This window comes from Pelmatolapia mariae, linkage group LG6 (assembly GCF_036321145.2).
Source record: "Pelmatolapia mariae isolate MD_Pm_ZW linkage group LG6, Pm_UMD_F_2, whole genome shotgun sequence".
Classification (NCBI taxonomy): domain Eukaryota; kingdom Metazoa; phylum Chordata; class Actinopteri; order Cichliformes; family Cichlidae; genus Pelmatolapia; species Pelmatolapia mariae.
This window is the reverse complement of record NC_086232.1, coordinates 30450174-30474741: the sequence shown is the minus strand read 5'-3', so window position 1 is coordinate 30474741 and position 24568 is coordinate 30450174. Positions and strand designations below refer to the sequence as shown.

The following is a 24568-nucleotide window of genomic DNA, read 5'->3' as shown; positions in this document are numbered from 1 at the left end:
AGATAAAGAAATCTGAATCAATGAGCTTGTACTTATCACTCTACATCCTGTATTTTCTGTCTCCCTGACTGCTCAGGGACAATGACATCACTGGCGTCCTGGACCACACTTTCTGTGTGGAGCACAATGCTTACGGAGAAATCATCCCACATGAACTCAAACCCAACGGGAAGAGTATCTCTGTGACAGAAGACACCAAGAAAGAATATGTGAGGTATGGACTAAAAGAAACCCAAAGACAACAATGTGCAGCATGTAGCAGAGTTTAATTTGAGCCCATGCAAGCTCTCTGTATTTACACTTCTCTGCATCATTGCCTGATGGTAACCCTCTGTTTCCTCTGCTCTCTCATGCTCTATGCAGGTTGTATGTGAACTGGCGTTTCCTTCATGGCATTGAGGCTCAGTTTCTGGCCCTGCAGAAAGGCTTCAATGAGGTTATCCCACAACATCTGCTCAAATCCTTTGACGAGAAGGAACTAGAGGTACATTAGATGACAGCAGCACCTCTTGTAAAACATAAAGATCGTCATGTTTCATTTATATTGATGGGATCTATGCCCACTCAGGTATTGTAACAAATTCCAGGATGATGTAAAAGTGTCTCTTCTTTCAGCTGATTGTGTGCGGCCTGGGAAAGATCGACATCGCCGACTGGAAGTCAAACACCCGCCTGAAGCATTGCACCCCTGACACCAACATCGTCAAGTGGTTTTGGAAAGCCGTGGAGTCGTTTGACGAGGAGAGGAGGGCCCGATTACTGCAGTTTGTTACTGGCTCATCTAGAGTCCCGCTGCAAGGCTTCAAGGCTTTACAGGGTACTTAACCCGACTTTGTGTGTGTCTGTGTGTGTGTTCCCAGCAGGCCTCTGCCTGCAGCTCTAAATTATTTTGTGAACCCAGTTTTTTTTTTAAAGGTAGAACCCCACTTTTAAATATTGGTTCTGCTTTCCCTCCATATAACAAATGGGCAATTCCTTCAGTTTTCTTTGAAATTAAAAAGTGAGTAGGACTTCATGTTTAATGTGTAGCTTCATATATTTACATCTTCTTGTACTCTTGGATCATTATTTGTCTTCATCTGCTGTCTGAAACAAACCACCTCTTAATTTAAGCCAACTTTCTTCTGATTGGCTGACTCTCACAAACAGAAGGTTTGCACAGCAGGTGGGAGTAGCGACTATGTTTGCTGCCAAATCGTTGTGCCTGCCATAGCCATTATCAGCTTATCCGTTTTTTTAAATCTAAGAGTTGTGGGGAAAATTATGAAATTAGGTCTTTGTAACGGTCTGAATCCAGAGCTTTTGCTCACAGGGATTACTTTTACATACATTGCAGTATTTGTACCTTCACCAGCATAATAAGCATAATAAGTTCACTTTTATGTTGGTGATGGATCCTGTTTGTGCTCTGATTGCAGGTGCTGCAGGGCCCAGACTCTTCACCATTCATCAGATTGATGCCAACACCAATAACTTGCCCAAAGCCCATACCTGGTATGTGTGACATGCATCTCCAGGACCGATCCATGTGTTATACATTTAACAGGAACAAAAACTTAAATATTTTTGGAGTAGAAAATGATCCTTTTTCACAGCACATGTCAAAATCCTCTTTTGTTTTTCCTCTTTCTCCAGCTTTAACCGGATTGACATTCCGCCCTATGAGAGCTATGACAAACTGTACGACAAGCTACTGACGGCAATCGAGGAGACGTGTGGCTTCGCAGTGGAATGAGAGCCATCTTGTAGAGTGTCTTTGTGTATGAACGAGTGTAACTGTGCAGGACTATAGCGGACTATTTCCGACACTGTGACGCGCCAACAGGTTCGCTCGGAGCCTGATGTGCGTGTCCAGCCTACAGTCTTCCTCTTCTCTCACCACCACGGTCCACACTCTTCCCTTATCGATGCGTTTGAACAGCTGCTATAGAGTCCTCCCTCTGTCATCGTCAGCATCTTAGAAAATTCCCCCCAGACATTTAGCAACCATTATTCTTTTTGTTTCTTTGTTTTGCCGTTTTTACTGACTGATGCATGTCATGCTACTGAATCTTTAATACTGCAGGTAGCCATATACATTTTTTTTTTTTTTTTTTTTTTAACCATAGTAGCCATCTTAACCTCAGCATATATAACACCTTCCGATCCTCGTGGAGCTGGTGCTCCTGATCTCGTAGGAGTGCCACGACTTCATCCTACCTCGGTGTCCTGCTTCGATATCGATAGGGTTTCATTTCAAAATGCTAAAGGTCATCATTTAGGCAGGTAATAGAGTCGGAAAAGATCATCTGTGGGCCGTAATTAGTTTGATTTTTCACACCAGCAGTAATTTTGTACCTGTTAGGTCATTTCGTGTCATTTTGAAGTGCAACTTGTCGCAGATGATTCGGGCGTAGGTCCTCGTGTTTCGTGGTATTTTTGAGGGTCGAACTCTGGCGGTGAAGGATTCTCAATCATGTTTTCTCCGTAAATCGCTGCAGTTGTGTAATCATGCTTGTCTGTGTGTTTCTGCATGTGTACAAGTAAAAGTAGCCATGTCGCAGTTGCACTTCATCTCCGGTTTACCTTTCTTTTTCTCCCTGCTCTCGTTCACACGTTTGTCTCCAGGAGCATGCCTATTTCTTTCTTCTGTTTTTTTCTGTCCGGACAAGCTTGCCTCAGCCCACTCAATGTCAAAGCATATGTGAAAAGAGCACATCTGTCCACGGGATGAGGCTCGGCGAAAAGCTGTTCAGGGCAGTTGCTCGTTTTTGGTCACATCATCAGTTTAAACAGGCAGAAGTATTCCTCTCTCTCTCTCTCTCTCTCTTTCTCTCGTTCTCGCGTCACTTTAGAGCACTTTACAAACTGAGCGGTGATGGCAGGAGTGCTTTCTTCACATTAGATTGAAATATATCACGTTTCATTTGCTATACAACTACATTTGAAATATTCAGAGTAAAAAGTATCTTATACACCTGTAATTTTTAAGTATATATGTACAAATACATAGCTATTTTGTATATTGTTGCTTGTTCTTTCTGTTCAGTTTAAATGCAAGCATGTTGATGTCTGTCACAGACCTCTTTGCATTCTCAGGTGAAGTTGTCCTTTATTTTTTAAGTATTTTTTTTTTAAATTTTACATTAGGCTAGAAATGTGAGGAGGGGATAAAACTGTATACGGGGGCCCTTTCTTTAAACCTTTATTAGTGTAAACCTAGCAGTTTAAAGTGACGTTTTCTTGTGGTCTTTCACCGTCACTTCTTAACAAACATACGTTCTCACAGGAGACCACAGTTGCTGCTCTGGAGGTCTGGTAGCACAGACAGCGGTGTGATTTCACACGTACAGGAGCGATCTGTTTGGCGACATTCATTGTTTTTCTGTTTTTTGTTTCTGTGCTGTTGGGTGTCCTGAGATCTTAAGAGCTGCAAATGCTGGAGTTTGACTGCTGCTGAGCTCCTGGGTGCTACATGGTGAAAATGTTTAACCAAAATGAAAAGTCACTGAAATACTAGAGAGGCGACAGCGAGAAGCATCTCCATCAGCAAAGCCTCCATCCATCCAAAATGAAAACAGGCAAACAAAAACCACACACTGCATGAACGGATGCTTGAGATTAAAGGCTATTTATTTGCATAAATTTTCCTCTTAGCAACTTTTTGACTTGGAAAGAATCTAATAAATGTTCTTTTTTCTTTCTTTTTTTCTTTTTTTTTTTTTTAAATTTTATTGTTGTTGTTATATGTAATCTGCATTTACTTGCAGCCATCGGTGGTTTATTAGCAGACACCCCTCACATCGTAAACTTTTTTTTTTTTTTTTTAATAATTATTTTTATTTTTGTTCATCACGAGACAAAACAAATAAAAGTGAGTACATTGAAATTGTGGTCTTTGTCTAGTTACAGATATATTCATTGATTTTTATCTTTGATAATTTTACTCAGAGCTGGAAAAATGCATTACAAGTTTATGGGGTATTTTTGTTTTTTGCACACATTATGCATACTTGGACTCCAAGTTATAATCCAACACTTCCTTCTATTTACCAAATAGTTATTGGACTAAATATTTTTCTTTATGTAGATGACATATATAGACTCACAAGTATGTTTGTTCAGTGCACAAAGTCCGCGTCTGGTCTTTGTTGCCGTCTTTACTTTTTCCGCACGGTTTGGTCTTCCGTACAAAAGCTGTCGGGGCTGAGTGCTTCCAGACGAGGGGAAAATGCCCTGTTAAGCAGCCAAATTAATCAGTCTGAACAGTTTTACAGATGATTGTTAACCTTCTGGTGCAACATCTGCGATATAAAAAGTGCAAACTTAAATCTGGTTCTGGTTGATATTGTGCACTTAAAAGATCAGCTGGTTAAAAACCACAACAAGTTAGTGTTCGGCAGACTCCACTCCCCTTTAATTCCTGTGTGTGTGTGAGCGAGTTAATGACTTTTGGTGGAATTCAGTACAAAAAAAAAACAAAACTTTTTTTTTTTTAATGCACCATGTTTCCTTTTGAATCCTGTTTTTGTATTTATTATTACAGTATATGTCTGCATAGTTTTTAACATCAGCTGCTCTGTGAGTTTGTAACTGACACCTGTACATAAAGACAATAAAGAAGCAAAGTTATAAACTTCTTGTACCCTTGCAGAAAGCTGAGCAATAAAACTGTGCTGTTTGGACCTAACAGCATTATGTTTTATAGAATTATGGCTGTTACTGTGGTTTTTATCTATTGTTGTAACTGTAATTTTTATTTGTTTTTATTTTTTTATATATATATATATATTTTTTTTTTTTTTTTTTGAGTGATGGTTTTTCTGGTCATGTAATAATCTGCTTATTAAGTAGGACTTAAGTGAATACGTACGGGGGGGTTTCACAGGGGGGTGACACAGGTAGGGCCTTCAGAAAATCTACATATTTGATGCAGTGTTGAAAATGATCTCAGAGAACATTGGGCTGTCGTTTCTTCATATTGTCTTTTAAATTTTAAACGAAGCAACAAAAAGGCAAAGAGCACAGTCAGGCATAAAATACGATTCCCAAAGAGTTAATTTTATTCTAATTTATTTATTTTTTAGATAAATTTGACAAATGGAGGACAAAAGAAGTGCTGGGCCTAAAAGCTACCTACACCAGATGAACAGCATTCTAAATTCATTTATTTAAGACATAGCAAATATCTGACGCAGGATCACAGAGATGCGTCTGACCCTTCAGCTGATCTAAACCCTTCAGTTCACTAAAGCCTCATCAGAGCAGAGTGGGATCATCTCGAAAGAGTGGAACAAAAGGCAAAAACACATAAGAGCTTTGAATGTCCTTTAAGAATCCCGGAGAATTATTACTAAAGATTACTTCCTGAAGGCTGTGTTGAAGAATAAAGGCGATCGTACCAAATATTGACTTTCGAGCTCATAATTGCACAAACTATTTTTGCTGCAAATATTTTCTGCTTTCCAAAAAAAAAAAAAAAAAAAAAGAATCAGAATACTTTCTTTATCCCTGAGGAAATTATGTAAATAAAAGAAACGAGGGGTTGCACAGTTAAATTCTACCACTGGTCCGACCAATGCTCTCATCCAATGGTGTTGTATTATATAACAGTTCTCTACAGGTGGGGTAGGCTTTTAGTCTTTAGTTTACCGTCAGCTGGCATTAACCGTTTGGGTTCGGGGGCCTTTAACCAAAAAACAAACACTACCGAACATTTCCGCATACTGGGCTAGGAAAGGTTTTAGCCAATCAGGTGCCTATTTCAGAGGGACTGATTTCCTGTTGGCTGTTAAGCAGACGCAGATGCACGTGCACTTCCCTCCGATTGGTGGAAATCCTGCTTCAATGGCGGAAAATCATTGAACTGATAAATACACATATTACTGTGTAACTGCGTCTTCCAGTAAATTGATGCGTTCTCATAAACATATAATTAATTCATTGAAAAACCACGAGACCAGGTCTGTAGAAGCCACCTTGAATACAGAGACCGCCCACAAATGCAGCACACAGGAGAGGAAAGCTTCCCGTGTAGTGGAGGCAAATTTTAATTTGTGTCTGCACCTGCAGTCAAAGTATGAAGGACCATACCTGTGTTTGCTCATCTCAGAATGAGCCATCTTCAGCAAAGAAGCGAAAAGTCGAAGGAAAGAGACGATGAGACCCGCGTGGGTATAAAACCAATGTAAACATCGGGATAGTAGCTTTTCTCCAATGGAAGGAGTTGCGAAGAGCAAAGAATTAAAAAAAAATGATGCTGAAGTCGCCTGCTTTTTCCTCGACAGGCAGGTCATGCTGGCATCTTTACACAACGAGTTAAAAAAGAAAGAAAGATAGAAAGAAAGAAAAACTTAATAAAGGTTGAGCTAATAGGAAAACATAACTTAGCATGACTGCAGTTGCGATCTACTGACGTCTAACAGTGAATTTGTGAACACCGTGCCTTTAAAGCAACAAAATATTATCTTTTCTTTCATTCACGCACTGTTGGGCGTAACATGTTATAAACCACTAAATAAAGTAACGCATTACTGTAATCAGTAACCCAGTAATGTGATGCGTTACTGTACTCAATTCAATAATTACATTTATGTCAGTATTTGCATTATAAATGTGGCAAAGTAAATTAGCACAAATCTGCTTGCAGCCATGATGTAGAGACCAGACATTAGTGCTTTCCTTTTGTGTGTCTTCATGCTGTTTGTGTTTATGTAAATGCGCTGCTTTGTGTTATGACTGTAGTCAGACCATGTCAGCAAGTCAACCTAAACAGCCCAGGCTTGAAAAAAAAAGCTCTTCAGCTGAATCCTAGTAAGAAGTTCTGCGTGTGAATGTTGACATTATTTGAGGTTATTAATGTAGTGCCAGTATTACTAGCAGATAAACATTCACATATTGAGACAAAGCACGCAAACTGAACTTCAAATGAATTTAAAAAGGCAGTCAGTTAATTAAGATCATTTCAAAGCAAGTTTAACTTTAGTTGAAACACAGCTGCTACATAAAACCTCCTTTTAAAAAGTGGGTTTTTTTTTTCAAGCACAGTCAACCGCAGCTATGTGTGTTTAAATGTTAAAATAACTGGATATTTTTTTAGTCCGTACATGTTTTACTTTAAAAATTGTTACTGTTTTTCAAGACTTCGGCTGTGGACCATGTACTTTGAATTTTATTTTTGTTGCTGAACTTGAATCCGGTTTTAATGAATTTTGTGATACAGCTGAATATGAAGTATTGGATATAAATCCAGCTGCTGCCTAAGCTCTCTGCTGACCTGCTGCTTGTCTATTCTCAGGAGCTGAGGAAAAAAGATGCAGGCAAAAATAAAGAAAATGGAGGTGAGTTTCACTTACCAAAGCTAACAAAACTTGAAAAAAATGCAATTATTTCAGTAAAAGCGCTCACACATGTAAAATAGATCTAGAACAGATGAAGAAGATGTAAACAAAGAATTCAGCACCTCATTAAGGGTGGGAGATGGACACCACCTGGTGGACATGGGAAGGTACAACTCTGTGATACCTCAGCTCAAAAATCAGGCTTTTGTTCATTTTCAGCAAAACTTGTGTTCGTTCTTCGCATCACTGCATCACCTCACATTTTCATACTCTTTAAAAACATCAGAGTCCTCTTATAATTAACTGCTGCATTTTTTTTTGCTCCCTTCAGCCTGTCAGAGATCATCGTGGATGAAGAGTGCATCCTGCACCTGTTCGAGTCATGCCAGGAATGCAGCAGTGTACAGTAAGGAAAGAAGTCAAAGGACTGAAGCTGGTCATTTACCAGGACTGATGCTTCTGTGAGAGCCGCTGTAAGTGGGCCAACCTGTCGGATGATGTCGATGACAAAGACGATGGTTATTCCTAGTGTGATGGGAAAGAGTCAGAAAATGGACGGAGCAAAGAAGTGTCACCAACAAGTACCAGAGGGGAGTATCGGCTGATGTTAAGCTGGTTCATGTATAAAACTCACTTGATTGTATTCCTTGTTAGGCCCCTGTGGACTTTCACAGTGTTCGGGTTTGCTTCCACAAACAAACTGATTACAGTTGAACAAATGGTTGTAACGGATCAGAAGATCCCGCTGAAGAAAGATGGACTGTGCCGTTTGTTTTTCAACATCTTCTGATCTCTTTTCCTTGCTTACTGATTAAACTCTCAGCCTCTGCTACATCCGGTGGTCTGAATGATCCGATTGGTTCCCAGACTACTCAGTAAGTAAAAAAAATAAAATAAAATAACCCACTTCCCTCTTCTTCAGTTTAAAAAGCCAAATCTGGCAAGGGCTACAAGCACTGTGCATTACTAGCAAGTTTCACTGTCAAAGGTTATTTTAGTTTGACTGCTGCCTGGTTACCCATCAGTGGCAATGCGGTTTTTTTTAAACCTTTTCAAGTTAACCCAGACTAGTTTGCATAATGACTGGAAATCATTATGCAAACTAAGGGCAGACAGGAAGGAGATAATATATCCAAAGGCCTCTAGATAAGGTAACTGGATACAGATGACATGTAAAAAGCTTAAACTTGTCACCATTTAGGCAAAGATGTTTAAAAATTACCCAGTTTTCCTCTGCATGCCATGGTAAATGGACTGGTAGTTTAATGGCACTTGCCCACTCCCACAGAGCACTCAGAGATTTTAAATGCTTTTGCTGATCAATCTCACAAACGTCGATGGAGCCTAGTACACCTGACAGTTAATGTGCCAACGCCCCTAACCGAATTACACGGGTGGATGAGTTATTTAAAAACATACTACCCCACTCAGAGTTGTTATGAATGGGGAAACTACCCAGAGATCAAACAATTAAAAAAAAATAATAATAATAATCAGACTGTAAACATGCTCTTAACCTTTCCCATAAAGACCACATTGACCCTTAATGAGTTTTGAAACCTCAACATGTATCAATAAAGTCATAGTTTGATGACCACTAAAATAGTTTCCATAGTTTTCCAAGAATAGCTACATAGGCAGAGATCACCCCCACTAACTTCTGATGCACATCCAGTCATGTTGTTACATAAACAGGCCTGAAATACGACAGAAACCATTCAGTTTAGAAAAGATCTTCGAGGATTACTCCTGGTAGGCTTTCAAGAGGTTAATGTTGTAATGCCGTCCATCTTAACATGGGGACTGGAGTCTAGAGGTTGCCCACGGATGACTTGAACTGCTGACTTTCAAATTACTATATGACCTAGTCTATGTCCCGAACCACAGTCTCCTCTTAACTTTAACAAAAAAAAAAAAAAAAAAAATCTTACCTCAGATTTAAAACAGCAACTTTCATTCTTCACAGTATGTTTATGATCATTCAGTTGACTGTATTAGGCATCTATGTATCATTCAAGTCACGCTCACACATTTAACAGGTGCTGACAGTCGTTGTGTGTGTGCTCATAGAAACGATACAGTGTCAGTAGACGGTGTTTTTAATGGAGGAAACCTTTGTGCATCAGTCCAAAGCTTTCAAGTTCAGCTGAGGTTAAAAAAAACAAACAATCACAATGGAGCTGGGGAAAAGAAGGGATCATTAAAGACTGATTATCATTACCCCAGTGATGAGAAAGCAAACCAGGTTAATTAAAATCCAAACATTAAAGTTAAAAAATAAATAATCCACTGGCATGGTTAAAATATTAAGGAAGATGTTGCACATAAAAGGAAAAATGTTAAGAGTCGTCAGTCTGTGACGTTCATACTTAACTTTGCATCTGTGGTCCTTATTTGGCAAGAGGAAGAACATCGCTAGGTTTTTTGCTACATTAACAACACAAAGACTGCACAGTGAAGGAGTTAAAACATTCTTAGTTATCAAGTACCAAAAACCCACACAGAAAGGGTCCAAGGTGTCTTTTAAGATCAGCAGCTGAGGTGAGAGAGGAAGAGCTAGCCAAACTAGCCAATAGCTACATTTAGTCAGAGTGTGTTCAGTTCATCAGTAATCAATAATCAGCACATGAACAAGTTCTTACAAAGAGAATATCCTTTTCCTGTGCAAAGCTCTGAAGGAGGACGCCTTAGTAGATCGTACTGTTCATCGGGTTCTCGTACCGTTGGCTGTGAATGGCAGAAAGTCTTTTGATTCAAACCAGTCAGACCCGAGTCTTCCTCGGTCAGTGCAGATAGCTAGTGTTGTACTGGAAGGAGGCCATCCGAACCCGATTACGCAGCCTCTGGATCTCCAGCTCCTGGAAGTAGTCGTCCTCGTCGTTCTGGATTATGATTCTTTGCAGTTCGCCGATTTCACGCTCCATCCTGGAACGCAGCTCTCGCTTCATCTTCAGCAGTGCCTGTGGGGGAAAAAAGATTGAAAATAAAATGTAAATCTAATTAAATTATTTAAATGATTGATAATTTGTTTTCTGGCATATAAACTGTGTGTATGTTGTTTGTCTTGCGGTTTCCATGACGACTGTGCAACAACAAAGCACTGTGGTTTATGAGGATCTCTAAGAGTGGACTGGGAAAATTCCGTGTAACATATTTAGTTTTGATATGCTGCATACCATGCACAGGAAAATCTGTGGATTCACATGAAATTACATAAAAATTCTCCAAAGTTTATACAATTCCTTGTTGGATGTCCTACAGCTGGGACCCAGTTCTGTCTTCATCCTGAAAACCTCCCACCAAAAATAATTTCAAATCGCTGCATTTCCTTTTATATAAATGCTTTTTATGGTTGTGAGAAACAGGGTGTACAAAAAAAATAAAATAAAAAAAAATGTACAGTTGATGCTGCTGCCTGGATTTGACAACTATTTGTTTGGATTTCTGGATGATCGCTGCGGTACTGCATCCTCTACCTGCAGAGCATGCAGGTGAGTTTAAAGGGTGCCCTCTGCTAGACCACATAGCAAATTACATTGATTTCTTTAATCTGTTTTGATGGGATCAGGTGCAGTTTGTACATTTAATTTTCCTACTTTCTAACAAATATTTAAATTAACAATAAGCAGCAGTAACAAGTATATAATTTACCTTTTCTTGTGCTTTTTTCCGAACCTGGATGTCCTGCCGCTCTTGTGCAAGTTTTTCAGCTAACAGTGAAAACTGAAAGAGAGACAGCACGTCAGACTTTACATGGAATGGGTGTGTCGTCGCATTTATTTTGAAATGGCAGAAAGCTGCATCTTACCTGATCTTTATAATAGTTCTCCATGGACTTGATCTGATCCTCGTGTCGTCTCTGCTGTTCCAGTCGCTGCTCCCTGGCGTAAGCTCTCTGCTCTCTCAGCCGATTCTTCTGTATCTCCAAACCCTCATCGAATAGCTGCCGAAACATCTGCAAACACACACAGACACACTTCAGTCGTCACTCAAATTAGTCCAACCTTTACTGAAGTCTACTTGATAAATAATAAATAATCTACAGCAGCCCAATAACTATAAATATCTGTTGTAAAATGTAAAACTTTTTTAATTTTCATATTCATCTGTTTACAGGGAGCTGCTGAAAATGGGAAAATAAGCTGGTGGCTCAAATTTCCTGTACTGCTCCTTTCAAACACCCACACCAGTATCTGATGTTCAGAATTTTTCAGGGCACGTTTCAAACGTTATTGCTTAGAGTCAGAAACAGTCTGGACTCAGAGGACATGGATGAGGGTACAATGGTAGGTACGATATTAAGTCCACTGTAGAAAGTAGAAGCCGAATACATCCAGCATTTACTGTTTTAGCTTCTTAACTGAGATCACTGGATACATTTCTACTTTTACAGCAATAAAATGTCTTTATGCTGTCACACGGTGAGTTTGTTAATATCACATCAGGCGCCAGCATGCACATTTTTAAAACAAAGAGGAACATCATGATTATGAGTAAATAATTACTTGTGTCTTTAGTCCTAAACTGTCCCTTCAGTACCCACCCTCTCCTCCTTGGTGCGAGCCCTCATGAGGCGGGCTCGGTGCTGAACATGATAGTCGTTGTGGTACTTCTTGGCTCGAGCCATCTGCTGCCTCTGCTCCCTCAGCCTGTTCTGGGTCAACTTCTGCTGCTGGATTCGCTCTTTGAAGTCTCTCTAAATGATTGAAAGGTCAGTTAGAGAAATGCTGTCCAGCACAGGCAGGTAGAGCCTGTGTCCTGCACTTTTCCAGCAACAAGTCGCTGCTGCAGAGCCAGTTTGACTTTGGTGCCTTTTATGTTGAAAGGTTTGAGAAATGATTTTTACTCAGTGTTGCCAGGTTTTTGGCACCTGCACCAGACGATGTTTGGTCGAAATGTGTGGGACCAGGTCTAGTTTTGGAAAAGAGACAGCAGTGGACTGTAGTGTAACTGTCTGATATGTTAAAGCTCACCAGGCGCCTGCTGTGGTCCTGTCCTTTACGAACGAGCTCAGCCAGCAGATTGTGTTTCCTCTGAGCTTCCTCCAACTGGAAGTTTAATTACATATTTATTAATGAGGCCATTCATCAGATGATCTAGTACAGGTCAAAAATGCACCAGACATGTAATGGCCACTGTCCTACCTCTCTGGAGAGTTTGCTGCGATGCTGACTGTGATTGGACGACATTACGTGGAGTCTGTCCACCTGCTGCATTTGCTGCTCCCACATTCGACCCAGGGCGTGAGGTGAGATGTGAAGGTGAGGCAACTCGTCCCGGAGCACTGGGAGAAGCTCATTCTCCATTATTCTCACTGTAGAGACACAGGGAGCACAGAGAAGAACATTTATTTAATTTTTGTGACAAACCAACAAAATGCGTACTTCAATGCAATCCTCCATGGATGGCATTTACAACAATAAGAATAAAAGTTATACCCATTCCAGAGCAGATTAACCAGAAACGTGAGTGTCTAATTGGATTAAGTCTTTTTCTGTTTACAACTCAAACATCAGCTCAACATCAAAGCAGGGGACCAGGTGTGTGTGCCTTTTTATGTGGAGCTTTACAAGAATATCATTACTTGTCCTGTATCCGGACACTTTTCATCTTTTCTTCAGTCTTCAGTACTGTCAACAGAGACATGTTTCTAAAGTTAGACATAGTGAGTAGCTCTCCAGAAGGACTGAAGGTTTGAGAAGGACATCATCAGGTTTACATGTCAACATCATCTGCCTCCACACCCAAGGGGTGGAAACTGCAGCCACCACAAAGTCACAAGATACTCAACATTTATGTCTGGAAAAACTACCACAAATTACAGGAAATGCAGCTGATGATTCTCTCTTTTTTGAATCTCAGATAGAAACCTGTGGCTCAAAAAGAGATACTAGTTGAACCATCCCCAAGGAACCCAGCAAGGAAACTAGATTAAACAAAAACTCAAAACCACAGTTTTAAAGGTTAAACTAAGAATACAACACTGCAAGACAACTCTCACACAAAATTAAACTAACTCTCTGTTTAGAAGTGGTGCAAATGATGTAAATGTTATTTATCAGCTAATTGGAATCTGTGTGCATACATTATCCGAGGATCACAGGATATAGGATATTTTCCAAAGCATTATTTTCCTTGACCTCATTACTTTTTCTAGCGAAGTACAGGGGGGAGTGTTAAAGAAAGACAGACACTAACAGAGGTTCACTTCCACACAACAAAGGCAAATACAGAAAGAAAAGTTGCAATGTTTGAGTTTAACAATAGTATGTGTTTTTGGTTGGTACTGTTGCCATGGCGACAAGGAAGTAATGGACCAACTGTCAGGTCATTTCAGATGCACACGGGAGTTGGTGAATGATCTACTTCCATCTAATTTGGATTTTCTGTGCATCGCTATGAATGATTTACACAGCCAGTAATAGTCATGCGTAACGTGATATTTGCAGTGTGGAAGATACAGAGGTATTATAATATCTGTGTCAATTTATTGGTGAATGTCCACAAGTGTTTCAGGCTAGTCTCTTCATCTTCAATCTTAGCATCAAGTAGCAATCCACTGACAAACGGAAACAACAAACACACATCATTGCTTCAGCATGTCCAAATCTTCTGAATTTAGACCTATCACCAAAACGCTTTCATTTTTCCTTCCACATTTTTTTTAATCTGTTTCTTCTTAATCTAAAATCGATTTGCCAAACGTTCCATATCTTCAACTATTTAGAGGCTATGAAGTTATAAAGCCATTGTACATTAGCATCCTGACATTAGTTTAAAGACCCTCAAGTAAATCTGCCAGAGAATTAAGTAAGCAGTGATCACATTCAGCAACATGCCACATAAAGATTTAAGTAGAAAACTCTTTCTAAGCTTTGCTGTACATCATTCAACTATACTCAAGTACTCTGAAGTCCATCCTCCACTCCACCTTCTCCTGTATTTCACCATCTGTAGTCATGCTTCATACAGTCAGTCTTTTTGTTTCTCAGTATGTCTGTGAAGAGCCACCTCCACAGGACAAGACTCAGCAGTCCATCTGCATCTTAAGGACAAAGGTCACTCTTTCGAGGATGCCAATGTTCACATTTTGGACAGAGAGGACAGATGGTTTGAAAGAGGAGTGAAAGAGGCCATCTATGTCCACTGTGAGCGACCATCTTTGAACAGAGGCGGTGGTTTACGACACCAACTGTCTGCCATCTATAATCCAGTTTTGAGTTCCCTCCCCAGACGCCTTAATGCCCACTCACATCCTGGGCCATCTGACCTCAGGAATTCACACGACAAGGTGGGGCCAGGTTTCACAATGAGCACACCCGAAACCCTGGCTGATTAGGTCCCACACCCGCTTTCACACCTTGGCTCATGTGATTAGAGGATCACCAGGGGGTCCTTTGTCCCTCTTTGGGGGGATACTCCCACTGGGTTTAAATCTGGGACTCTCGGCCATTTGACCTTAGAACTGAAGAAGCTTCTCGGATGAGAGGTGAAACGTCTTCAAGCAACCTTAAGAAGTCCAGACGCTTTTCTTTGCTAACTCCTTTGACTTTTTGTTTCTCAGCTCTTTTTTCTGATGCATTTCAGAAAAGCTCCACAGTAGATGAGGAGTCCATTCAGCTGATGAAGACTCGCCCAATGTCCAACAGAAAGTGCTGCAGCAGCAAACACACTCGGTGTCCTTACCTCTGAATCTACCAGAAGTGCTATTTCTGTGATTATCAGAGGGCCAGCCAGCCCAAAGCCAGAAATGCAAACATTCATTAAACCCAAAGACTGGTTAATGCTAAAGCTGAGTGATCACAGCCAAACAGAACAGTTTCCAAACTCTCAGCCTCACCCAAGGCACAGTGATAACATACATGAGGGATGTGGATCATTGTTTAACTGTAATTCTGCTGCAGAGTTGTTTCATCCACGACTAACATTTACTTTGGTAATAATAAAAACAGTAAAGTATGTCAATATGTCACTGTGTGGAGGAAACTCATTTTTAACACCAACTTCAATTTCAGTGTTTAGAGAAAAATGTAACGTTATAATGCCGCAGTGTACCATATACACATCAGTCCAAGCAACACTGACTACGAGACATGTTTAATATACACAGGCTCTGCCTTAAAAGATAAGATGTACGTTATTTATCCCTAAAGTTGGTCAATGTGGTAAATAAAATAAAGTCTAAACTTACTTGATGGAGCCTTCCTGGGAGCCTCCAGTCGTCTCTGTCCTGGTGTGGTTTGTGCAATACGCTGTGGTTTCTGCTGAGCTTTCAGTTTAGCCGGTGAGGGTCTGGGGTCTGGTGAAACATCCTTTAGTATGGCCTCTCTGTATTCTCGCTCCTGCACACACACAGTCCCAGTTTAGTAAACTAGAACAAACGACTCTACGCTCACAACTAAACAGAAGGATTCACAGAGATTAATATAACTGCTTCTTTAACATTTTGACATATTGCTTTAAAAGTGAAATCTTGTTGTTTATGTTTAGAAAAGTCTTAAGTAAAATACGCCTAAAATGAAGGGCAGTTTCTATTTTTCTAGTTTAATCTTGAATATTTTTTTTTCCATTTAGTTATTTGGAAATTTTCTTTGAATGCATCCCAAAACATTTACTGTACCATAGTTCACTGATTTTTGTTTAAATAGATTCAACTTTGTATTCTCTGTGAACCAATATGCTTTTCCCTCCACATACATTAGAGATTTTTTTTCTACTTATGTTATCTCAAAGGTGTACCTATTTTTAGAATATACCATCTTTTTAAAATTTTTTTATTTGGACCCAGGGTAGGTTTTACTCTTACTTTACTTTTTTAATAATTAAATAATCTTTAACAGAAAACCGTAGATTTATAACTTACAGCTTCCCGAGCTTTGATGCGTGCCTTATCTAACTCTTTACGTTCTTTTTCTTCATATCTTTTTAGCTCCTCCTCGTACGCTTCGTTCTCCAGATACTGAAAAAGAGACATAATCATTTAATTTTCAAAGCATATGAAAGTAATCAAGCAACTTCACCATTTCTGGTTGTATATTTTCTTTGTTTAAAATATTGCTCACATTTGTGTATGGCATCTTTAAATTTGCACAGTATATTTGCCAAATATGGCCCTTTTTTCAGTTGCAAAAACGTTCATGACTAAACTTGATCATTATTGTCCTTTAACTACACTTAAAAGTCAGTTCAGCATCTAATTGATTATCTTTGACGTGGCATATTGTCATGTAATATTTAGTGCATTAGTACTGTGTTAATACCTTGTCATGTTTTCTGTGAGATGGTCTGTGGTGTAGCTCTCCTCGCCTTGATCGATCAGACGCTGTGAGGTTGGACTGTCTCCCATCATCCAAGCTAAGAGCCTCTGCCATCACATCCTCCAGCTGTCCCTTCAGGGAGCGACGGACTCGTGGAGGGGAAGGGGATAAGGAGCGTGCTCGGTGGGTAGACTCAAAATCAGGTGCTCCTGAAACAGTTAAATGTATATTTCACCAATTTGCATGAGATCCAGAATGATTAAGATAGTATTTTCTATTTCTGTAAAAATTAATAATAAAAGCATTTGTTAGTAATTTACAGTCAAAATTGAAAAGAACAACAACAAAGTTTGTGCTCTCTAACAGAATTCTTTAAGCCAAAAATTTGCGCACACCTGTGTCCTGTCTGGAAGTCCTGCGACGCTCCATGATGCTGTCGCTGTGGTGCGACTGCTTGTCCTCCTCTCTGACCTCGGTGGACTCTCCAGTTTCCCCCAGAACTCGTTTAAGCATCTACATTAATTACAAAAGACTTAAAATATCGTAACCAGCACTCACTCGAGAACAGTGACACAACTGAGTTGTGAACTCACTGATCACTTCAATCAACTAAATGCAAACATACCTGATCGAGTTCTTCTAGTCGATGGGAGAGGTTTTCAGATATCTCATGCAACTCTTGTTCTGCCTGCTTGTTCCTTTTTCGATTATAAGACAGAGGCTCTTCAAAATCCTCTTGTGCTGTCCTGCTACTGCTTGGCCAGGGCAATAATATACAGCATAAAGAAGATAGTTAGGAAATCAAAAACATAACATTCACTACACTGCCTCCACATAACAATCTGAATCTGCCATAGATTCTGTTTTTTTCCCCATAGCTTTCTTCTATTCTGTTTACCTCTCAGGGTGAGTTACAAAGTCTTCCTTGAGAGCAGTTCTTTCTCTGCAATGTATCCTTCTGTCTTTTAATCTTCGTGTGCAACTCAAATTCTCCTCATCTTCCTCTTCAGTGTCTGGTGGAGAAGGGGTGGCAGGTGTCGTCCCATCTTGCAGGGTGAGGAAGAGCACATCTGGTTGTGTTCGGAATAAAACCCTCCTGGGACCTCCGTTAGTCGGCTAAGAAAAGAAAGAAGAAAAGCGTCAATTTGACTTAAACGGTGTATCTGAGTATTACTGTATATGCTAATTAACCACCACATCTAGCACACAAGTTTACAATTTACCATTAGCTGGTATATTAAAACTGTAAAATTGGTACAAGTGAAGCCTTACTGCTTGCGCTCTCACCTCCAGGGTCTCCCCCTCCACTTCTGTCTCAACTCTCTGCTGGCTGGTTGAAGATTTCTCACTTACAGCTGAAAATTAAACAAAACTATGTGATGCTTCACTTAATCTCCAATCATGTTTTCATCACTTTCATCACAATTAACTTGAAATTGTGTCCTTATCGACTGTGGTGTGCTTTGACTCACCAGGGGACAGGCAGTGGGTAGGAGAATGTAGTCCATTAGTTTCAGCCACTAGTTTTGAGGTCTGTGAAAAGAGGAGTGAAAAAATAAGGAGAAAGCGTAAAGAGTTTTAGGCAAAACTGAGCAGAAGTTATTAACATTCATTACAAAGATTTAGATTTAGCACTAAACATAATCTGCAGCACTCAAAACTCAAATCTATAAAATAATCAGAAACCTAAGAAGACTTTTTAGAACATAATATAAGGGCTGATAATCAAAGTACAAAAAACTACTCAGCAGAAAGAGAAGGGAAAATTAACTTGGTGCTTGTTTCTGCGCACTTTGTGCTGTAGAAGGTCAGACTTGTATCAGGACCTGTTAGCATAGATAGTTTTGCAGATCACAGCATAAACATGGCACTTCCTGATTCCAGAGACTTCCTCATTAAGTGATGAACAGATGTAAACAGACTTGAAACATGCTGGAAAAATGCAAATCTTTTAGCAGATATTATCTTATAACCAAGTTCTGCTTGCAGACCTTTGAATGTACCCCATAAACTTGTTTTCTGTTACAACAGATACTGAAAGCACAAATATATATGAAAGTTCAGCAAGTGAATGTTGAAGACGTTCAGAAAATGTGAACGTCAAAATGAAGTGCATTACTGGAGTAACTTATGTTGTCAGAAAAGCCAAGTCAGCATAAGCTCATCCTTCCTGTATTTGAATTGGAGTCACCAAAGTGGGAAGTGTGTGTATGATAGGAAAAGTGTAAAATATTAACATAACACACCAGTTGTAAAACTTTGCATGTTGTTTTAAACTGCAGTTCACAGCAGACAGAACACATAAAACACTTCAACCTTATCACACTATATTTAAAGGATACCTCTGTAGTGATGAGGCTGACTTCCTCCTCTGTGTCCTGTTCTTTGACACCAGCAGCTGTGGGGAGTTGATCGGGTAAGTGAGGGCCTACAGTGGGAGTGTGGGGAGTGTTGGACTGGTTTGGTGGCTGCAGTGCAATGGCTGAGTATATCGGTTCAGTCTGTGGAGCTTCATCATTGTCCATAGGACCAGAGGTGGTTGCTGCATCTGAGGTTGGAGGAGGGACAGCCAGTCCTTGGATTAAAAGGTAGCTCACCTGGACTTTTAATAAAGCATCAAACTGCCCATGTCTTCTTATACATTTCCAAAATATCAAACACAAAAAATTTGAAAAAAACTGTGGAAAATTATTTTTTTGTTATATACACAAAGAAATAAAGTATTATCCCCAAAACAGTCAATGTCATTGAGGCAAAGCAAGCCTTACCTTCTTTTTTATCTATGAATGTGCGCGCAGACACGCCCAGCCCAATGAGCTCGCTGGCTGATCCCACCTCCTCGCCATTCCAGGAGTGGATGGATTGTTTACTGGACTGGACGGCAGATCTGAATAATGAGAACATTCAAACTGTATCAGATTAATTGCCGTCAAGTTTTTTACTTTAACAAACTGCCTCTGTAATCTTCACAGCACATGCGTATCTCTCTTTCTCAGATAATTAGAGTGGGCAACCCATAAGAACAAATTTCTACTAAATTCAACTGCAGCACAACAAGTCTAGAAATAATTGAACTTAGACATTAAAATGTCAGTTAATTATATTTTTAAGATACAAGGCTTAGAAAAGATTACCAGTAATTTTAACAGTTGGTTAGAATGACTCAGATACGTGCTGTATCAGCACTTTTGTTTGTTTCTTCTTCTTCTTATTATTAAAAAAACATGAATATTAACAGTTCTGAAGAGAATTAATAAAGCAGTGGTCCAAGCAGCACCATAAAAGAAAAACTCAAACATGTTTTGATGTCTTTCATCTATTATGACATCCATTAACATTTTATTATTTACACTGCTGTTAAAAGGCTGCTGTGTCAACAGGGCGTAGAGCAGGATGTGCACTAAAGCTGAATGATGGCGGTCTGAGTCATCAATATCAGACCTGTCTGTCAGTGGTGTTTTGGTTCATGGGAAGAAAACAAACAGTAATATTCTTTTACATTGTACTGAGACTTGTGTAAAGTCTATAAAACATGTCTGTGCTTACTCTGCACTCGATGACAAGGACGCCACCTCCAGCTTTGTCTCCTTCTGCTCTGTAGCATCACATCCAGGCGGATCATTGATGTCACCGTGTGCATCCTCACTGAGACTGCCATTTTGCTCCTCTGAAAAACATGAATTTTGCAAACGACAGAGGTAGAAACAGAAAAGGCACTAATTTAAAAGAGAACGCAAAAGTAGTGATAACAACATGTTTCATGGAAATTTAAAGAGAAACAAACTCATACCCAACAGAGTCAGCAACCCCCCTCGCCAAATGTCAAAGTGTTAACCTCAAAGAGTCACAGTTATAAATGTCTGACAAACACTAAAAAAAGACAGATTGTAATTTTACTACTTAACTACTCTACTCAAACAAAGAGAGGCAGGAGTGCAGCTTTTATGCCTCCTAACAAAAAACATTTTATAATGTATAAAAACATTACAAAAGTCCTTTAAAAACACTAAGCTGTGACACTATAGACATTTGAAATCATATAGTTTTAATTGCCTTTCAAAGCAAAAGTAAATGAATGAAAGATGAGGGAAAAGCAACCATTTCATTTTCCTACCACTGTTCTGCGAGCCGTCATTTATCTCCTCGTTCAGATATTCCAAGAGACCATCAAAGATTTCCAAGAGGTTCTTAACAGACTCTTTATCCCCTCTGACAACATTTTCTCCTGAAAACAAACTCGTACTCAATAAATGTCTCGTTTCTGCAACATCTGCCATGCAGTACAAATTGAATTAATTTCATGATGATCTCAAGTTCATTTAAGTTAATGTTACGCAGATGTGAAACAGTGAATCATATTTGCTCTTCTCTGACATGCACATTCGAAATTTTAGACCTATATTATTAACTCCTTGTTTTTACAAATTATTTTTTCTCTTACCTGTAATATGTGAGAGGCTGATTTGAAGGTAATCCAAGGACAGAGAATCAATCACACACTGGACATTGTGGACATCTTCCTCTTGACTACATGGCACTGCAATATAATCTAAACATATAAAAAACAAACAAACGTCTGATTAACCAAATGTTGAATGAAGACCACAGAAATCTGCATACATGCTCAACTTTCCCCTTTAACTTAACAATAAAGAAAACAGGGACTTGGAAAGCAATCTTACAAAACTAATCTCCCAACTAAAGTCATAGTTGGACTGTGCAATAATTTTATTTTAATTTGAATTACAACTTTGGCTTCCACATATAATGAAAGTTAAACAGTTATTGTTCTGGATTATATGTTTTGCAATAATTCACTCATTTTCCTTTTAGCAAAAATTTTCTTATACTTTTGTCCTTCCATGAAAGTTCAGTTAACTCCCTGTGGCAAGTGCAGTCCAGTTTTTTTTAATTTGTTTGAATTGTTTTGTTTTTAAATTTTTAATAATCCAGATTTTTCTCAAATACTGTGAGTACTTTTGTTAAATGATTGTAATGTCAGTATTGTTTAAAAAATTGTAAATTTGATTATTGCCATAGTCAAAACTCACAGTACTGTTAACTCTGGAACTGGAATTTCAATCTTAAGACTGTAGCCCCCCTACTTGATTACATGATTACCTGCAACAGCAATGCCCCCCATGCTCCGCCATCTATAGACATTAGACATGTCAAAATCTCAAGATACTGAGTTACAAAGGTATGAACAGAGACATTTTTACTTTTGCTTAAAAAAAATGTACAAGGGGACATCTGCCAGATCTGTAACTTCCTCTTACCAGGAACTTTCTCCCCCAGGATGTTCTCATACAGGGCAATGAAAACATCTGCATTACAGTCCGTAAGTTTCTTCAGCCTCAGGTTTACGTGACACTTGCTGAGAAGATCATTTGCCACATCAACCCAATCTGTAGACAAAAAAGAGAAGTCACGTTCATTCATATAACAGCAACTCGAGAACTTATTTCTCTGACGTAATCATGGAGTATAAAAGAATTTACAAAAGCAGAACCTTTCATCACTTCGAGTGGAAAACTCGCTTTAATTAAAAAAACCCCATCAAGGTTATCGAGCATGAAGAGTTTAATTAACTTCTGTATAACTCATTTTAATGACATTAAGTGGTTCTTCTATCACAACGCCTTTTAAGTTTACCTCAATCATGACCGCCCCGGCAAACTTAAGTCTGAGAGCGGGGCGGGGGTAGTCTTCACCCTACTATCTACACTAGCCGCCGGCTAAAACGGTTGATTTGATGGGAACAAATTAAGTTTTAAATAAATAACACCAGTAGTCGTGTCTTGTCCTGAAATAAAAAAAAAACTGTCTAAATTTGTCTGATATCTGTTTCGTTATATTTTGTGTTTTTTGCTCAACTTCACCGGCTAAGTCAACTCAAAAGTAGCTAGCTAAGACTGCTAATGTTTGCTAACACGAACGTGAACATTTTAATAAAAACAACAAAAGCAGAGCCCACGTTTTCATCTCTGGTTCTCTCAATAATATACGGATAAATCGCTTATACCAGCCAGGCTTACTGACAAGTGAGAAGTCTTAACTTTAACCGTGTGCTAACGTTAGCTCTAAGTCAGCGTTACGTGTCATTAGCTTTCCTCGGAGTTGGAGGGTCTTCTGCCTTACCTCTCTCTCCCTCCTGGGTTCCCATGAAACAGCTGTCTGCAGCAGGCAGCTGGAGCTCACAAAAAAACTACTAGCTGTAAAAGAGAGTCCTGTAAAGGCCTGGACCGAGCGCTACGATCCGTTTTGTTGTGGTTTTCGGTAACTGGGAGAAGGAACCATCGTTTGAAAGTGAAAACTCTTCTGATTGGACATTAGCTCGTTCTTTGTTTCCGGAAGTGCCTTTCGATTGGTACGTACCGCCCCCTACTGGTACCAATACTCCAATCTCCATAGAGAATGACAACAACAGTACCACGAGGGGTAGGATTACAAGTGAGTAGGGGAGACCGGGGATAGTTGTAACATTTTTGACATTTCTGTCTGTAAATTGGAGCTCTTTTAAGGTAGTGGATTCAAAATTTAATGCAAAGTATTTACATGTCTCTGCTATTAAATAGTGCAGCTATTTTCTCTGCAGCACAATTACCCATTGCATGGTATGGTCTCAAACACAAAGAGTGAAATGTTACAATTAACCCCATAGTCTGGGTTAGTTGTAACATATCCTGGGGTGAAATGTAACACAATGAAATAAGGGTACTGACAAAACATCAACATGTAATCTTTTTTATTCAACACGTGAATGCACTTAGAGCAGGCATGTCCAAAGTCCAGTTTTAATTGGCCCGCAAGTAATTTTATAAATTGAATAGAATATGGCCCGCACTTCAACTTTTGCTTGAGTGTATTGCACTTCTTAGTTTTAACACCAGGGGGAGCTGCTGTTGATCAAGGCAGTTGCTCCACCAAAAAGTACAATCACAGAAGAAATTTACCCCCAAGTTACTAAACATGGCAGAACCGAAGAAGCGAAAGGTAGAAAGTGAGTGCAGAAAATTTCAGACAAGGTGGGAGAGTGAATATTTCTTCAAAGAATTCATGGGGACGTGTATCTGTTTGATCTGCACTGAAACTGTGGCAGTTATGAAAGAGTATAATGTACGACATCATTATCAAACCAAACATCAGGCCTATGCATCCTACACTGGTGCTGAGCGAGAGCAGAAATTAAAGCAAATGGTAGCTCTCCTGCGAGGTCAGCAACAGTATTTTTTTCGTGCTCAAATTGTCCAGGAAAAGGCTCCAATATGAGGTCGGGATGGAGACCTCATAAAACACGGCCTCGTTAAAGTCACCGAAATAACGTGCCCCGAAAAAGTGCAGGACTTCAACAACGTCAGCATGTCCAGAAATCCAGTTGTGCGATGCATTGAAGACTCGTCAGCCAACATTAAACTGCAGCTGTTTGATAAAGCTGTGCTCTTGATTTTTACTCCATTGCATGCGATGAGAGCGCTGATGCCACAGACACCGCACAGCTGCTAATTTCTTTGCGGGGAGTGAACGAGAGCACGAGCACTTTAGGTGAGTAAAAATGTATTCCACAGTACCCGTGTGTTAACGTGCAGGTACACGTGCTTCAAATATCAATAATGCGCATCGATTCTGTCACTACCCTGCTTTTGCGCACCACTTTCTTATATGCGTTTTTCTTGTTAACACACAGACTACACACCGCTGTGCACAGCGCACGCACATGCAAAGTCAGCTGATCTCATCTGATGCAGATTTCCTCCTTGATCAAGTGACATTTGTCCGGATTTTTTGGCACGAGTGGCGTCGGATCAGCACCGCAGCTGGATGGCCCGATTTACATACCCAGCGCAGCTGATACTCACCAGAATAATTTACTAAAATTATATGCACTCCTGTTATTAAGTCCAGTTCAGTCTGTTAATGTTGATAACGGTTTCAAACGAACGTTAATAGGTGTGTTGCTAAGCCTAATAACTTAAATAACAAACTTGAAAT

General features: G+C 39.5%; 2 protein-coding genes across 3 annotated transcripts in view; one reads left to right on the top strand and one right to left on the bottom strand.

Moving 5' to 3' along the window:
- LOC134629321 (E3 ubiquitin-protein ligase SMURF2-like) overlaps positions 1-4689 on the top strand; it is a 66636-nt gene extending 61947 nt beyond the window's left edge. For both annotated transcript variants that reach the window (XM_063476559.1, XM_063476558.1), the window contains exons 16-20: positions 77-214; positions 364-484; positions 616-817; positions 1419-1494; positions 1636-4689. In XM_063476559.1, coding sequence (XP_063332629.1) covers positions 77-214; positions 364-484; positions 616-817; positions 1419-1494; positions 1636-1735 — 637 coding nt within the window. In that variant the 3' untranslated portion in view covers positions 1736-4689. The remainder of the gene's footprint in view (positions 1-76; positions 215-363; positions 485-615; positions 818-1418; positions 1495-1635) is intronic.
- A 4643-nt stretch (positions 4690-9332) lies between these two features.
- On the bottom strand, positions 9333-22890 carry LOC134628652 (centrosomal protein of 95 kDa-like). Its single transcript, XM_063475391.1, has 21 exons — positions 22718-22890; positions 21856-21984; positions 21018-21125; positions 20691-20801; positions 20123-20243; positions 19345-19463; positions 18919-19124; positions 18049-18109; positions 17864-17931; positions 17475-17692; positions 17202-17328; positions 16972-17089; positions 16580-16785; positions 16183-16278; positions 15511-15661; positions 12464-12633; positions 12293-12367; positions 11863-12015; positions 11128-11274; positions 10971-11042; positions 9333-10279 (listed from the first exon to the last, which is right to left on the bottom strand). The coding sequence occupies exons 1-21, from the start codon at positions 22740-22742 to the stop codon at positions 10103-10105; spliced, it is 2658 nt and encodes an 885-aa protein (XP_063331461.1). The 5' UTR covers positions 22743-22890; the 3' UTR covers positions 9333-10102.
- Between the last annotated feature and the right edge of the window lie 1678 nt (positions 22891-24568).

Bases quoted from the DNA above. Each gene is read 5' to 3' on its own strand.
- LOC134628652 (XM_063475391.1), bottom strand. From the start codon at position 22,742: ATGGGAACCCAGGAGGGAGAGAGAG. The intron at 17,693-17,863 runs GTGAGAGCGCAA...TTCTTTTCTTAG, and splicing joins TGGAGGGGGAGACCCTGGAG to CCGACTAACGGAGGTCCCAG. The intron at 17,329-17,474 runs GTAAACAGAATA...CTGGCCAAGCAG, and splicing joins TTTGTAACTCACCCTGAGAG to TAGCAGGACAGCACAAGAGG.